General features: G+C 43.9%; 1 protein-coding gene across 2 annotated transcripts in view; it reads right to left on the bottom strand.

Annotated features, from left to right (window-relative positions):
• LRRC45 (leucine rich repeat containing 45) overlaps nucleotides 1-16,517 on the bottom strand; it is a 493,704-nt gene that overhangs the window by 396,469 nt on the left and 80,718 nt on the right. For both annotated transcript variants that reach the window (XM_086931189.1, XM_086931190.1), the window contains exon 4: nucleotides 2,699-2,769. In XM_086931189.1, coding sequence (XP_086787315.1) covers nucleotides 2,699-2,769 — 71 coding nt within the window. The remainder of the gene's footprint in view (nucleotides 1-2,698; nucleotides 2,770-16,517) is intronic.

The following is a 16,517-nucleotide window of genomic DNA, read 5'->3' as shown; positions in this document are numbered from 1 at the left end:
CAGAAGTACCAGCAGGTGCAAGAAGTCCATGACTAGATTAACAGAACACTATCTGTCTGTTGGACACACACCTGACGACCTACAATGGACAATCATTGAACAAATAATTCTGGAGAACAACTTGATTCAACGCCTCTTCGAGAAGGAACAAAGATGGGTGTACAGGCTGTCCACTCACAGGACTGGTTTGAATTACAACATTCCTTGGAATTCAGTCATGGGGTGAACTCTACATCAGTTCAATGAGAATAACTATACTCAGCCCATCGTCACTCATCTTATACCCATTGGCACTCCCAGTTCAGGGCTTAGACAGCAATGTATATTGCATCGACAATTTTTTTTTTCTTTCACTCATCAGCAAGCTCTGTTTGTCTACTGCCTCCCCCCTCACGTCCCGCTCCGGATGTTATCCTGGACCTACTGGCAGTACTGGGGTGGAGCACACTGAGCCGATAAGTACTATTGTCCGTTCGGGCACCAGTTAACTACGGACCTTTTTTTGTTTATCTTTGTATAAACACAAAATCTTATTTCATGGCGAACACTCTGAGTGAGCAGTGTAACCGGGGTAACTAAGTTCCAAGCCTCACTTTGGCACAGCGGTCCGTGGATTGGCCCCAATCCACGTGACCCGCCTGACCACGCCCCTTCCAGGAAGTTAGGCGCTCGAGTATAACTTCAATGCCACAAGGGGTTCCAGGGATTTCCACGGGGCGTACCGTCTATGGAACCAAGTAGGTTACCAGTTTGAGGAGCAGAAGCCGCAAGTAAGTCGCATTACACAGGATCCCTTTGGATTTTGTCAGTACGCTCGAGATGACGTTCCGTCACTCACTGCGTTTTACGCCCGTTTTTGCTTTCACTCTCCAGGTAACGCGAGCATCGCCCTTGGAACCCGGACGCCCATGAAGCGGATTTACACCGCTTTTGAATAAGCCGAATGTTTTACAGTTATCCAGGTGTCACTGGGCTACATTTACAGAACTGTAAAATCCTTAGTTTGGGACGATTAGATGTAGCTTTTCCTGGGTGATTGTGAGACATATTCACTTCCCGTAGTGTCATTTCTACCGCGATATGCATAATTCTCACCACTCATACAATCTCCTGTTTTTTCCTAAAAAAATCCTCAGTTCTTAAAGCCAGGCCTCTTTTTCAATATCTGAGGGCTATATTCACTATTGCACTATCTGTTGAGAGCAGCACCGGCATTGGGGCCACGCATTAACTTCTGTGGCCGGGAACACCCATAGTGTGGCAGCTAGCACTGATGACAGTGACTTAGTATGTCTGCCAACTACCCCCAGGGACACTCTCTATTTATGTATTATATGTACAACAATTGTTTGTTTTTTGTAATGTGATCCCAACCACCCTTTTCCTTGAATCTTTCTTTGCAGGTTTTTCTTCCAGACTGGGGAGAAGGCAACATTTTGTAAAGGAACACAATTTTGTGTTTCCATCTTTTTATTGATCAAGGGTAGGGCGTAACACCCAGGTCATTTCACTGGTCCTGACGAAAACCCACAATCGCAAGATGGTTGAAACATGTAGACCTGTATTTTAAATCACATAGCACACGTCGCTATTTTATAACACTAAACGTCTTGAACACCAGAGTCTACCTAACTAGACATAGGTGTCACAGTTCTTTTATTAGGGTGTCCAGTCACCCAGGAATAAAGTCTTGTAGTGAGTAGTACTGGCCCCTTTTTAAACCACGTATCACTTTTAATATCTCTGCACATATAAAAAAGAAAAAATACCCGCTCCACTGTAATCAGGTGTCGAAGCACACCCTGTTGGCACTCGGCCTTCGGGGTTGGACCCCAATGATGAAGCATGTCCCCAAGTAGGTTAGTGAGTGAGGGGTCTTCTAAAAGGACATGCTTTGTCCTCCGTAAAGGTTGGGCACATAGTGCTAGACTAAGCCTTAAGCTTTAGGCACAGAGACTCTCTCTGTCACGCCTTTAGGGGGTACTCATCCATTTGTTGTGTTAAATTCTCAAGAAGGGGACCAGGAGTTCCTACCTTACATTCCTGTAAAACACCCTCACTCGCTCTTGTTGTTTTGCAATAATATCCACCAGAAAAAGCATTACCGAAAAAAGCTATCTTGTTCGACTGGAGCACTCAGCAGGTTGTTCTTCTCACTGACTTATAACACACACAACAGGGAGACACACTTAACGCATGAAATAGACAAGGGAACCTAGCAGAGTGTGTAACATTCAAAACACTGTACAGAGAGTTTTGAAATCAATTAATATGGCACCTAGCACACTCAAAACACACACTGCACACAAAGGCATACACACGTTAAATGTAGGCACTTAGCAAGCTCGCCTACGGAACAGTGAACAAAAGCTAAACTAAATGTTCTTTTCTTCACACATGCTTGGTTCTTTATGAGAATGAGATATCATTGGCTTCCTTGAAACACACTGTGCTCTTTCAAAGATGCATGATTGAAAGTCACCACATAAATGTTTTCCTTAATAAGACATGACTGGCTATCTGTCATTCAGTTCTTAATGGGATACAATTAGTTGACAACCATATGAACAAAACAATGGCATGTCATGATATGAGTGAGCTGGGCCATTTTTAGTGAAACGCTTCGTTCTGATAACACGCTCCCGATCTAACCCCCCTACCACCACTTGATACCTTCTACTAATAACAGAATGTTTACCTCTGAATGGATTTGTTTTGACGCAGGAGTTTCCCTAAAGCTTCAGCTCCAACTGCTCGCAGGTTGTTTCCCTGCAAAGAAAGAAAATATGGAAAGCATTATGCCTGATCTGGTGTGGGCGGTGTTACATGGGATATGTGGTGAAATGCGATGTCCAGGTTTGCTGCAGATGGGGGTATAGAGTGTGAAGTCATTAGATTATTACACTGTTCATTGACACATGGCAAGTAACTTCAGGGGTTATTTCATGTTGCCTCTTTGAATAGTGCTTTAAGCCAGCTTTAACATACTTGAAAGTTCTAGCGGATGAAGGGAAATGGAAATGAGAATGTGGGTTGGAAAGAATATTGTCGTTTGGCATTATTACACTGTTCATGGACACATGGCAAGTAACTTCAGGGGTTTCGAGAATTTGTTGGATCATATCAATTCTGCTTTCTAAATGTATCTCATAAAAGCATTATGTTGTACATCCTTGCTTTTGTTGTTGAGTGTCTGCAATCTACTGTGATTGTTATTATTTTCTCAGGCCTGCACAACTGTTAAATGTTGTAGCAAGTTACAATATAAACTTGCAAAAAACAAAACAAGTAAAGCTCAACAATATGCAGGGGTTGACGTGTGGCACGCAATGACAAAAAAAACTAATGTGAAGAAGCAAGTGTTGTCATTTCGACAGTGATGCCACTAATAAGTCGGAGCTGTAGTTGTTTTCCTTTACATAAAGCGGAATGAATTCTAAACCCTACAATCGTCACGTACATAGTAAAACAGTTTCTGGGCAAACCTGCCTCATAACTCATAAAAGCACCAAATTGAAAAAAGTCATAGAACATATATTTACATACACACACACAGACATATGTGTGGGTATATATATATATATATATATATATATATATATATATATATATATATATATATATATATATATATATATATATATATATATATTTCATTCAGGTGCCCCAGAACATGAAGACGACACTCCACGGAGGATTGTTCACAGAACCTTTTATTTGCGAACAGCGAAGAGCAGCCCATTAATTGCTGTCCCTGACGCGTTTCGGTGTAACAAACACCTTAATCATAGGGGGAGGGGGAGTTTGGCAAAATCCGGTGAGTACTTCAACCTCTTCATCCAATTTGCAGTCACTTTCCAGTAAGCGGCATGGTGGGTGTTGAAGTCACAATTATACCTTCCAGTAGGGTCCGTTTTTCTGCCAAAAGTTTTTACACCCCAAATTTCATCAAAGTTTATCACAGCCCTCCAGTGGGCTACAGGGCTGCTTTTCCTGTTCAAATGAAGCATCCCTCGTGCTGGCAGGCGATGAATTTTCACAGCCTCGCAGACCATTTATTTTCCGGCGGTGCATCTCCCGCGGCTTGGAGCCTGCCGCGTAGAACATTTCATTCAGGTGCCCCAGAACATGAAGACGACACTCCACGGAGGATTGTTCACAGAACCTTTTATTTGCGAACAGCGAAGAGCAGCCCATTAATTGCTGTCCCTGACGCGTTTCGGTGTAACAAACACCTTAATCATAGGGGGAGGGGGAGTTTGGCAAAATCCGGTGAGTACTTCAACCTCTTCATCCAATTTGCAGTCACTTTCCAGTAAGCGGCATGCTGGGTGTTGAAGTCACAATTATACCTTCCAGTAGGGTCAGTTTTTCTGCCAAAAGTTTTTACACCCCAAATTTCATCAAAGTTTATCACAGCCCTCCAGTGGGCTACAGGGCTGCTTTTCCTGTTCAAATGAAGCATCCCTCGTGCTGGCAGGCGATGAATTTTCACAGCCTCGCAGACCATTTATTTTCCGGCGGTGCATCTCCCGCGGCTTGGAGCCTGCCGCGTAGAACATTTCATTCAGGTGCCCCAGAACATGAAGACGACACTCCACGGAGGATTGTTCACAGAACCTTTTATTTGCGAACAGCGAAGAGCAGCCCATTAATTGCTGTCCCTGACGCGTTTCGGTGTAACAAACACCTTAATCATAGGGGGAGGGGGAGTTTGGCAAAATCCGCGCCTGCCAGCACGAGGGATGCTTCATTTGAACAGGAAAAGCAGCCCTGTAGCCCACTGGAGGGCTGTGATAAACTTTGATGAAATTTGGGGTGTAAAAACTTTTGGCAGAAAAACGGACCCTACTGGAAGGTATAATTGTGACTTCAACACCCAGCATGCCGCTTACTGGAAAGTGACTGCAATTTGGATGAAGAGGTTGAAGTACTCACCGGAATTTGCCAAACTCCCCCTCCCCCTATGATTAAGGTGTTTGTTACACCGAAACGCGTCAGGGACAGCAATTAATGGGCTGCTCTTCGCTGTTCGCAAATAAAAGGTTCTGTGAACAATCCTCCGTGGAGTGTCGTCTTCATGTTCTGGGGCACCTGAATGAAATGTTCTACGCGGCAGGCTCCAAGCCGCGGGAGATGCACCGCCGGAAAATAAATGGTCTGCGAGGCTGTGAAAATTCATCGCCTGCCAGCACGAGGGATGCTTCATTTGAACAGGAAAAGCAGCCCTGTAGCCCACTGGAGGGCTGTGATAAACTTTGATGAAATTTGGGGTGTAAAAACTTTTGGCAGAAAAACGGACCCTACTGGAAGGTATAATTGTGACTTCAACACCCAGCATGCCGCTTACTGGAAAGTGACTGCAATTTGGATGAAGAGGTTGAAGTACTCACCGGATTTTGCCAAACTCCCCCTCCCCCTATGATTAAGGTGTTTGTTACACCGAAACGCGTCAGGGACAGCAATTAATGGGCTGCTCTTCGCTGTTCGCAAATAAAAGGTTCTGTGAACAATCCTCCGTGGAGTGTCGTCTTCATGTTCTGGGGCACCTGAATAAAATGTTCTACGCGGCAGGCTCCAAGCCGCGGGAGATGCACCGCCGGAAAATAAATGGTCTGCGAGGCTGTGAAAATTCATCGCCTGCCAGCACGAGGGATGCTTCATTTGAACAGGAAAAGCAGCCCTGTAGCCCACTGGAGGGCTGTGATAAACTTTGATGAAATTTGGGGTGTAAAAACTTTTGGCAGAAAAACGGACCCTACTGGAAGGTATAATTGTGACTTCAATACCCAGCATGCCGCTTACTGGAAAGTGACTGCAATTTGGATGAAGAGGTTGAAGTACTCACCGGAATTTGCCAAACTCCCCCTCCCCCTATGATTAAGGTGTTTGTTACACCGAAACGCGTCAGGGACAGCAATTAATGGGCTGCTCTTCGCTGTTCGCAAATAAAAGGTTCTGTGAACAATCCTCCGTGGAGTGTCGTCTTCATGTTCTGGGGCACCTGAATGAAATGTTCTACGCGGCAGGCTCCAAGCCGCGGGAGATGCACCGCCGGAAAATAAATGGTCTGCGAGGCTGTGAAAATTCATCGCCTGCCAGCACGAGGGATGCTTCATTTGAACAGGAAAAGCAGCCCTGTATCCCACTGGAGGGCTGTGATAAACTTTGATGAAATTTGGGGTGTAAAAACTTTTGGCAGAAAAACGGACCCTACTGGAAGGTATAATTGTGACTTCAACACCCAGCATGCCGCTTACTGGAAAGTGACTGCAATTTGGATGAAGAGGTTGAAGTACTCACCGGATTTTGCCAAACTCCCCCTCCCCCTATGATTAAGGTGTTTGTTACACCGAAACGCGTCAGGGACAGCAATTAATGGGCTGCTCTTCGCTGTTCGCAAATAAAAGGTTCTGTGAACAATCCTCCGTGGAGTGTTGTCTTCATGTTCTGGGGCACCTGAATGAAATATATATATATATATATATATATATATATATATATATATATATATATATATATATATATATAAATAGATAGATATAAATAGGAGAGAGAAACACACATATGAGAGAGAGAGAGAGAGAGAGAGAGAGAGAGAGAGCGAGAGAAAGAAAGTGAAGTGAAATGCACCATAGGGGGTTGTTGTGCACTTGAGTTGAGAGAAAGAGAAAGTGCCACTGTGCTCTATATATAGAACAATTCCCTTCATCAATAAAAGAAAATAATCAAGGTATAATATAGAAGAGTTGAGTTTTCTAATTTGAGTTTGGCTATGAAAGCCAAGTGGAAGAGGTAAACATGATGTGGCTAATATGTTCATGCATGGTTTCATTTTTTTTTTAAGTAATACAAGGTAAGAGTAATGATTCCACTACCCCATGCTCATAAATCCAATGAAGGGCCAATAACTAGATACAGCCTTTGATTTTTCTGTAAAAATGTTGCAGTAACTGCTCCATGTCTTAGATTCCATATGTATTGAGCTTCTTTAAGTGCAGAGTGATGCCAATTATGGAGTAGTACTGGTGTGCGCTAATTTACTGGGTCAAAATATGGTCTGACTGCATTGGTGAGCTAAAGGCAAATGTTATCCAACATGTAATAACTTTTTTTCCCCCAAGAATTTATTTGATTATATTATTCAATACATTACAAACACTGTACCATTAATACATTGAAACATTTTAGGCATCATTCCAGACATGTAAAACAGCAGTAATTCCACATACAAAGGGACCACTGTGTGCAGAACATTACAGTAGAAAAAAACACCTGTTACTCCTCCCCAAAAATATGTGCACCACTTCCCTTGGCTGCCAGTATAATCTAACCCTCTGATTCCTGCCCATCATCTGCAGAGACCTCTTCGACCTCCTCAAACCTTGTGAGGATCTCCTTCCATGTTTGCAAATCCTCCTCTGCGTGGTATTGCCTCCTACACTGATGAAGCCGGATCTCTTTGGCTACAGCCCATTCCATAGAATCTTTAATCAATCCCTTTTTCCCTGAGTCTTAACGGGTTCATCCGTGAGATGGCAACCCTCCTCTGCGTGGTATTGCCTCCTACACTGATGAAGCCGGATCTCTTTGGCTACAGCCCATTCCATAGAATCTTTAATCAATCCCTTTTTCCCTGAGTCTTAACGGGTTCATCCGTGAGATGGCAACCCGCCATTGCGCTAGTAGCAGGACCAGTTGCATAAATTTCCATTCCATTTTTCTACCCTTGCATTCCCTGACTGTACCACAAAGACAGATGGCTAGGTCCAATTCCACTGCTATACCCTACATACACTCCAATCTCTGGACCACTAAGTCCCAATAAGCATGCACTGGAGGGCGGTGCCTGGCTAAGTGAAGGAAGATAGCAGATCTGCCCGGATAGTGGTGGCATCCATCTGTTTCGGCAGGGTCTATTCGGTGTAGGAACACTGGGGTGACATATGTGTAGTGTACATAATTAAAATATACTAACTTGAACTGCGCATTGTTCGTCCCCTACTTAACCAGTGCAAAAAAAAACTTTTCCATTGTGGGTCTTCTAGTGGTGTACCCAGTTTTTATTCCCATGCCGCCCTAGCCCGAAATGTGGTCCTAGGCTTATCTGCAGTAATGGTCCTACATAAGTGGGAAACTAAGTGTCTACCTCTGCCAAATTCCAGTAACGTCTTAAACCAGTGGTTTACAAACTTTTGACTCCTGAAGACCCCCATTGACTCACCACTTGAAGCCGGGGACCCCCAGCAATTTGTATGATTTAATTTTCAAACATTAAAAGAGTAATTTGAAAAAAATAAACACACATGCACACAAAACAAATACTCGAATTACTAAGGATTTTAGTATTTTATATTGAAAGAGTTTGCAAAAAACAGAACATTTTAATGGGAAGGTTGGTGCTGCATCTCGATGATTACATTTTAAATGGTTAGTTTTATTTCGCAGTACAAGGCTCCTGCTCCTGCCAGGGCCAAAGTGGAAACCCAAAGCAGCCCTGGCAAATGTTTTCAGACCAGTCCCCATACAGTGCACACCAAGTGGAGTGAGTGAGCCTGACAACTACAAAGGGGGCTTTAGATCCCAGAAAATAAACTCTAGTGCGAAAGGGGCACGTCAAAGCACCACTTTCACTGCACGCTCCCACAGTGATGTGTGTTTGATTAGAATGGCACCGCAGGGTCACCTTTCCCACCTCCGTGAAGCAATGGTGGCAGCGCCCTCAACCGCAAGTCATCCATGAGAAAATGCTTTTCCCAGTTGTCCGCATCGGACAACTAGTGTACAGCATGTTGCAGCGGAGATGCTACATAGTACATTTCCATATTGGGTAGTGCTAATCCCCATCCTCCAAAGGTAAAAAATTAGTCTCATGGGTCAGCCTAGCCCGACCTCCTGCCCACATTAATGTTGTTAAAAGGGAGTGTAGACGCTTAAAGACTGTCCTAGGCGGTGTGTCGAAAGAGTGCTGAAGAGTATGTAGGCAGAGTGGCAAAAACATCATTTTCGCCACAAATTCACATCCCATAAGGGACAGGGGGAGTGTGTTCCAGAACTGGACCGACTTATTTAAGCCCTCTGTCACGCGAGCAATATTATATTGGTTACGCTTCTGGACTGTGTGGGCTACCATTATCTCCAAATAGCGGAAGCAGTCAGTTTCCCAGCGCAATGGCAAATCCAGCAATGTGGTGTGGTCTTGTGTTGCCTGCCGGCCCAGTGGAAATATCAAAGAATTATTCGTATTATTATGGCAATCCTGAAATGTGGTATAACTGACTTCTGTGCAGTTCCTAAATTTGAGTGGGAAATTTCAGGTCTGTGAAAAAGTGCCCTCACACACCCTGAAGGATGTCCTACTTCATCATTGGGCCTGCTCATAGTAGGGCCGGCGATGCCATGCCCGAAGGGCACCTGCAAAAGGGCTCTTTAGAGGAGATTTTTTTTTTATGAAGCGGTTAGATGCATGTGGGTGTGTGGACTAGGTAGTGAGATGAGTGCAGAGTGGTGTCTTAAAACAGGTAAACAGGTCTAGGGCAACCATATTTTATTCCTAGTGTGCACTAACCCAACTAAAGTCAGGAGGCCCTAACTGGATACAATGGTCCTAAAGGGCATGTGTGGTGTAAAAGGTTGACATGTTTCTTGCCAGTTGTAGCCCCTAACGGGTCTTGTGGCAACTCGTCAGGACTAAAAGTTATTAGAGGAAGTATCTCAACTCTAACACTACCGCAAATATTGTTCTAAAAATGGCGAGATATTGTAGTTACCAGCTTTGCATGTGAACACCAGGTCCGATTCACCTAGTATTCTGTGACCTGAAAGAAAGTGATAATTTTTTTTAGAAAATGTGAGGCAGAAACCCCGCAGCGCTCGGTTGTCAAAATGAACCCAGTGTGGATCAGGCAGTAGTGAAACACTCATTAAACATATGGGGAATTCATTCCTATCTCCTGTGCGGTGCCTTAGTGTGCTCTGGGGTACATAATGCCTGGAAAATTCCCGTGTGATCTAGCGCTGTTGGCGTGAAGATAGAAAAAAAAAATCAATGTCAGTATGAATAATTAAACCTTTGCAGCCCGTAGTGATAATTGCTGCCAATACTACTGTTATCCATGCCTCTGGACAGTACGAGATCCACTCCAATAATAAATTCACTAAGGAGCCAAATATAAAGGTACAAAAGAGACACACAAACACAGACAGTGGGTAAGTGCAACAGGGCTGTTGCAGCATATGTTCGAACTTCTTTATCTGCAAAAAATGGGGATAGCCTGTAGTGTAGTTCCTATTTTCCCTATAGGCCCTGCGCATTGGAATAACATAAACAGCAGTATAGACGTAGGACTGCGGTCTTCCAGGTCTCTACTGACTATGTTAGACTTAATTTAGGTTTGCGCCAGCTAGCTCAGAGGACACTGGAAACTTTCTTGACTGAATAGGAAGTGATCAGCTTCCCTGGCTCAGACAAGAAGGGATTCAGCTTCTGACAACCGCATAAACATGACAACTTTGCTCCTCAGAATAAGAGTCAATCTCTAGAGTTGTGTGAAACAATAGACAGCTATTTCACTCAGTCAGTTGTGCAGAATTACTTTCACCAGTATGCAGAGAATAGAGAGACGGGCGTTTTCAATAAAAGGTATTATTTATTGAACAGTCTTCCTTCTCATGCAAAAGAAATGAATTGCCACAATGGCAAAACTTGTTATTATGAAAAGTGCGTACAGTAAAAGAAGTATTACGAAATAATACTGTAAAAGCATTGATATGGTTTCTTAGCCATACGATAGTTAAAATGAATAAAATATATACATTCATATATACATTTGGCTAACGTCCTCAACTGGTGCTTCTAACTACGTCTACCCCGGTGTACCTGACCTAAGCCTAATACGTGGGAGGGAGTAAGTAAGTAGCAGTTTAAGTTAAGTTGGTTTTGCCAAGGGTTTGCTTCAAGAATTCTCTCTAAGGGTTTAGTCAGCACCGTACCTCTGGATTAGAATGTAGGAGGTCTGGTATCTCCTCTCAGGACTCGATATTCCAGTCACCCGCAAGGGTAGGCTGGAAACGCCGGAGCTGGATTTTCTCGGCAGGAGAAAAGACAGCGTCTTTCTCAGCGCGTCAAGGAGGAGGGGCAGCGTACGTGGGCTTCTCGCATCTGCTGGGCTCTCTGCAAGGGACAGTTGTTCTGCTCCAGTATTCACCACCACCGTAGTGTTTGCTTAAGGCAACGTCGGTATTATTTATACCTGAAAGGTGCCGAGTTTGACGTAAGTTTTTAGACATAAGACGTCAATAAAGATGTCACTAAGAACTGGTCGTTCTTACAGTGCTCGCAGGAGTTCTATTAGTAATGAAAACAAAGCAAGCAGGGCTTTCCCAGGTTGCTGGGGGTTTGAGCTGTCGAAAGAACTCAGTGTGTTATCTAGGAATCTAAGGAAGTAGCTTCTGCTGTGTCATGTACTGTAATGAGCTGCAGAGACGAGTTACTGAAATATGGCTCTGATCGTTTATGCCATTATAGGGATATGTATTGATTATAGCCGTATAGGGGCATAAGGTCACAATATTGATCGGGGTCCTAGATAGAACACAACAAGCCACCTACCCCATAGTTCCTGTATCAAACAAGTGCACCCATATTCACACACACGCATGTAGTGTTTTTTTTGTCAGAAAATTATCACTAGTGGTGGGCAGAGGATGATTAAAATAAAGTGAGTGTGTACTCTGCGGTGTCCGAAGCGGACTGCTCGTTGACACCCCTTAATTAGTAGGTCTAAGCTGACGGGAGCCTTTCAACACAGTACGTCGTTGCTTACAACCTGCAATGGATTAAGGGTATATGGAAGGCAGGCAATCTATAACATTTGGTTGTTTAGACTTACCGGGAGCTCTTGATTGTACTGGGCAGAGTGATCAGAGATTGCATACTCACGGAAGGCGGTGTGGCAACTAGCAGTTATCCTACCCCACCTCTGGTTCCCGTGAGGTGTGGTGGCGTGGGCAGCTATTTACGACACATTAACGTCAGAATGCTATAATGTAAACAGTGGCAGCCATCTTGGGGTGAATTGTATTAAATTCACAACTATTAAGTGTGGCAGAAAAAATGCATGGACTTGTGGCTGTGCCTTATAGCATTGATGACAATACAAAACCCTCTTAATAGGGTAAAGGAAACAAACCCTACTGGGAGTGTCTGACATAGGGGGTGGGAAAGGGGAGACCTGGAAAGTCCACAGAGAATTGCACTTCCATAGTCTAGTCTGGGGGTTACTAGAGCTTGTACTGCCAATTTGAAGTCATTAGCGGGAAGGAAGGGTTTTAATTTTCTCAGAACGTTCATTTCCATGTTTGCTCCTTTTGTTGTGGCACGTATATGTTTATGCATGTTTAGATTCCTGTCAAGTGTTATTTCCAGCAACCTTACTGAGTTAATAACTTGAGGCTGGCAGTTGAGAGCTGTAAGTTGTTTAAGCCATTCCTCTATGAAGGCTGTTTGGGGGAGCGATTAGGAGGATTTCATTCTTGAGGGTGGTTAGTTTCAGGTGGTTTTCAGTAAGCCAAAGCTGTGTTTTTTGTAGAGTTACATTAAAAGATCTGATGTCCTCTGGAGAAGAGACCTTTAGGTACAGTTTTGTATCGTCCGCGTACATGGGATAATGAATGTTGGAGGAGCTAAGAGTTTCGGTAAGAGGTTCCATGAACAGGTTAAAGAGAGTGGGTAAAAGGGCGGAGCCCTGTGGGACTCCTAATGTGACTGGGATGGACTTTGATAGAGACTGATTGACCTTGACTCTTTGGGATCTATTGTGGGGAAATTGGATTGTGCTTTGACTAATTCAAATAGTTTTTTGGGTCGATTTTTGGCTTGGTCTAGCGGATTCCTAGAAAAGTTAGCTTTAGACCATCTAATATTTTTGTAGTAGGAATTTCTGGTAACACTTTGAAGCTTAAGGTGGTCAAGGGACAGGGATGCTCTTCATCGAGGTTCAATTAGTCTTAATGTACATCTCTCCGAATTGAGGCTGCCATCATACCATAGTTTGGAGTATTTTGTGGAGAGTCTTTTTAGTTGTGGCGGTGCAACAGAGTCTAGTACCGTAGTCATGGAATTGAAGTAGTGGTTTGTAAGACCTTGTACAGCAGATAAGTCCTCAGGGGAAAGCAAGAGGTTGACACCAGGGGATGTTAGTAGATTGATGTTCGCATTATTTAGGTTCCTTTTCCATAGTTTAGGTTTCGTAGGCTGGGTTGAGTTTAGTTTTACAACTTCATTAATGATGATAATATTGGAGTGGTGTTCCGACCAATCACAAGGGAGGATCGTTTTAAGTTGATTGGAATCTGTTTTTGAAACTGACCAGATCTACGATCGAACCCTCATCATGTCTGGGCTGTTGCAGATTTGAGAAAGGTGGAGGTCTGTAAGGAATGCTTTGAAGCTGATTATAGCAGAGTCATGTGGGTTGTTACAGTGTAGATTAAGATCTCCAAGGAAGATTTGGATGCTTTGTTGTCCTGTGTTTGTAGTCACAATATCCATAAACATGAAGGTGAGGTTATTACCTGGAGGGTGGTAGAATGTGTGCAGGGTGTAGACTGGTCTGTTGTTACTTATGATATCAATACAGAGGTATTCACATGAGGATAATACGGGTGAGTGACAACGGTTCACAGAGAGGCTATTCTAATGGATGCAGGCAATGCCACCTCCTGGTCTATCAACTCTGTCTAATCTAGTGTATAGCAAACTCACACAGTTTCTAAATCGCGGGTCAAACCCTATAGCCTCCAGGACCGCTAGTTCACAGTGTCAAAAGCCTGGGCAGTGTCAATGTATACCAAGGCTAGTTCTCCCTCCCTGTCGTCTACTTCAAGCATGACATGCATTAACCGCTGAATATTCATGGTAGTACTCTGCCCCGGTATGAACCAACACTGATCCGGGTGGACCAGCCTGACAATTTCGGGGCTCAATCGCAATGTGAGAACTTTACAAAGGTTCTTCATGTCAATATTTATCATTGTGACTAGACGATAGGAGAACGGATAAGATGCAACTGCACTGGGTTTCAAGGTCATTGCAATGGTACCTTCACGCATTTAGGTAGGGAGCATTCCAAATCCCCATTTGCCACACAATTAAAATCTCACACCCAGAACATATCAATCTCAGTTGTAGCCGAAATTACATCCGTCATTGTAGGGTGAAAGGAGCCATCATCAGTATTGGGACTATATGAATTAATGACCACTATTTCCAAGCCATCAAATGAACCCTGAACGTGTATGTATCGGCCCTACACATCAGCCTCCATACATGTTAAAGGTGAACAGCACCCCGGGGGATATCCAATCCAGCACCCCGCTAGAGAACGACAAATAAGTAGTGTAATAGGTCTGCCCCCTCCAATTTTTGCAAGCTTTTTTTGGGTAACCAACTTTATTGATTTTATTAATAGTGGTATAACAACTCAAATGATAGGGTACATCACAAAATCAGATATGGCATGTGACAAGTAAACTGCCTCAATTATAATTCGGTGATAGTTACAGTTGAAAATGCGAAAATAGGGAGGCATAAAAATCATTGTGCCACGTCCATTAACCCAGTTGACCCAGCTATTTACCCCATACTCATTTGTGTTTGGTCGGGCAACCTCTCACTTCATATACAGGTTTCCCCAGCACCGAACACCAATCCAGTCACTTGCTCCGCTGTGCCATGGTGGGAGGTGTGGGACTTTTCAATTTAGCTGCCATATCTTGCTTTGCTACCATAGGAGCCGTCCCAACCCAGCACAACACTAAGTTCAGTCACTATGTCTGTCCAGTATTTGCATATAGATGTACATGAACATACCAAATGGTAAATGTTTGCTGGGGCTTCTGAGCAGTGAGGCTGGTTTCCTAGAAGGAAACCAGCCTGACACAATCTGACTGAAGTAGGGTAAGCGCAATATAGGAAGTAAGTCTGGATTAATCTCAAACTAGATAAGATGGTTATGACCAGAGTGGTCATAATGGCATTGTGCCAATCACCATCCTCAAAGGGGCCCAGCCATTGTCCCACTGTGTCCTAAGGTGATCTAGTGTGTTAGGTGCATTAATAATAAGAGTTCGGTTAATCTGAGATATGCCTCCTTTTCCTAATAAATCTATCAGGAGTTTGGCTTCCAGCGGGCTGAACTTTGAGATGTAAGTGACATTTGGGATGTGGGCGGTGAGGTGAGTGCATGCCTAAGTTATAAATATTTATGCAATTGTGTGGAGTTAATAGAATAAGCGTTCCAGTACTCTTGAACAGCATGTGAGTCCCAGACTAGAGATCGCCCAATTGTGTTATCTAATAAGATCCCTTCTCTCAAAGCCCTCCAGTGTGGCCTATTCTCTCAACCAAATGCTGTGCCACAAGGGGTCTGATGAGTAAGTTTAGTGAACCAGTGTGTTTGTCGGAGCGCAGACCTCCACGCAAGGAAAACTGCTTGGGTCACCAATGGAATGGCATTAGGAATCAGGGAATCATCTAGCATCAGAATAATCCGGGAAACCCTAGGAATGTGAGCTATAACTGGTATGCCAGGTATGTCCACCCCCCAGAGAACCAGTCATTAATTACCAGGAGTTGGGTCAAAAGATAGTAGTAAAAAAGCTTGGTCATTCCCAAGCCCCCGTCGTAGGGAGCACGTTGACAGTGGGCAAGAGCCAGACGAGGTCAGCACCCCTACAAGTATCCCCAATCCACTGTGCCGAAGGCCTTTTCAAAATCTAGTAGTGAGGCCAAATGGAGTAGCATGAGGTGGCGATGGGCTACTGCGACATGAAGACATCAAAGGCAGTGCCGCGTACTAGTATGGGACATAAAGCTGCATTGGTCAGGGTGGATAGCATAGATCTTTACTTTGGTGTTGATGGGGGAGATCAGATGAAAATCAGAACAGTGGGATGATGGGGTTGAGGTTTTGGGATGACTGCAATCGTGGCCATATCAATATCGGTGGGAAACAGTGCCCTTCCGTGCCACCTCCTCGTGTAGGGTAGGGCATGAAGACGGGGTGTCAGCTGAAATACAAAAATACCCAATGAGAGGGACAGGGAGCCATAGAGAGGTCCAGTACCCTTTCTCCCAAGAACAAGTATGTAATAAAACAATAGGATCGTTGTTCCTAAAAGTGTGTGTGAACAGGTGGACAGTAGATACTAGGGGGAGGATCTTCCTTTTTAGGAAGTAGTGCTCTCACACACCTGTTAGGGTGTCATGCTTCATCATCAGGCTTTTGCTCCTCGTGGGGTCGTCCCTGCAATACCCCATGTGCCCCACGAGAGGGCTTTTTTGGCAGAGATATTTTACGTAAAAAAGTAGTGATGATGAGTGCAGGTATATGGGACAAGTGAAATAGTGGGTTAAATATACCTCAAGGGTGCCCAAAACCCGGTTTTATTCTAGGGTTCCCCTGGTAAGGATAATTTTTAACCCTATAATAAAACCGTTCTTATGGTACCCTGTG

This window comes from Lissotriton vulgaris, chromosome 7 (assembly GCF_964263255.1).
Source record: "Lissotriton vulgaris chromosome 7, aLisVul1.2, whole genome shotgun sequence".
Lineage (NCBI taxonomy): Eukaryota > Metazoa > Chordata > Amphibia > Caudata > Salamandridae > Lissotriton > Lissotriton vulgaris.
The sequence above is the reverse complement of the archived record's forward strand: the minus strand, read 5'-3'. Positions and strand labels throughout refer to the sequence as shown.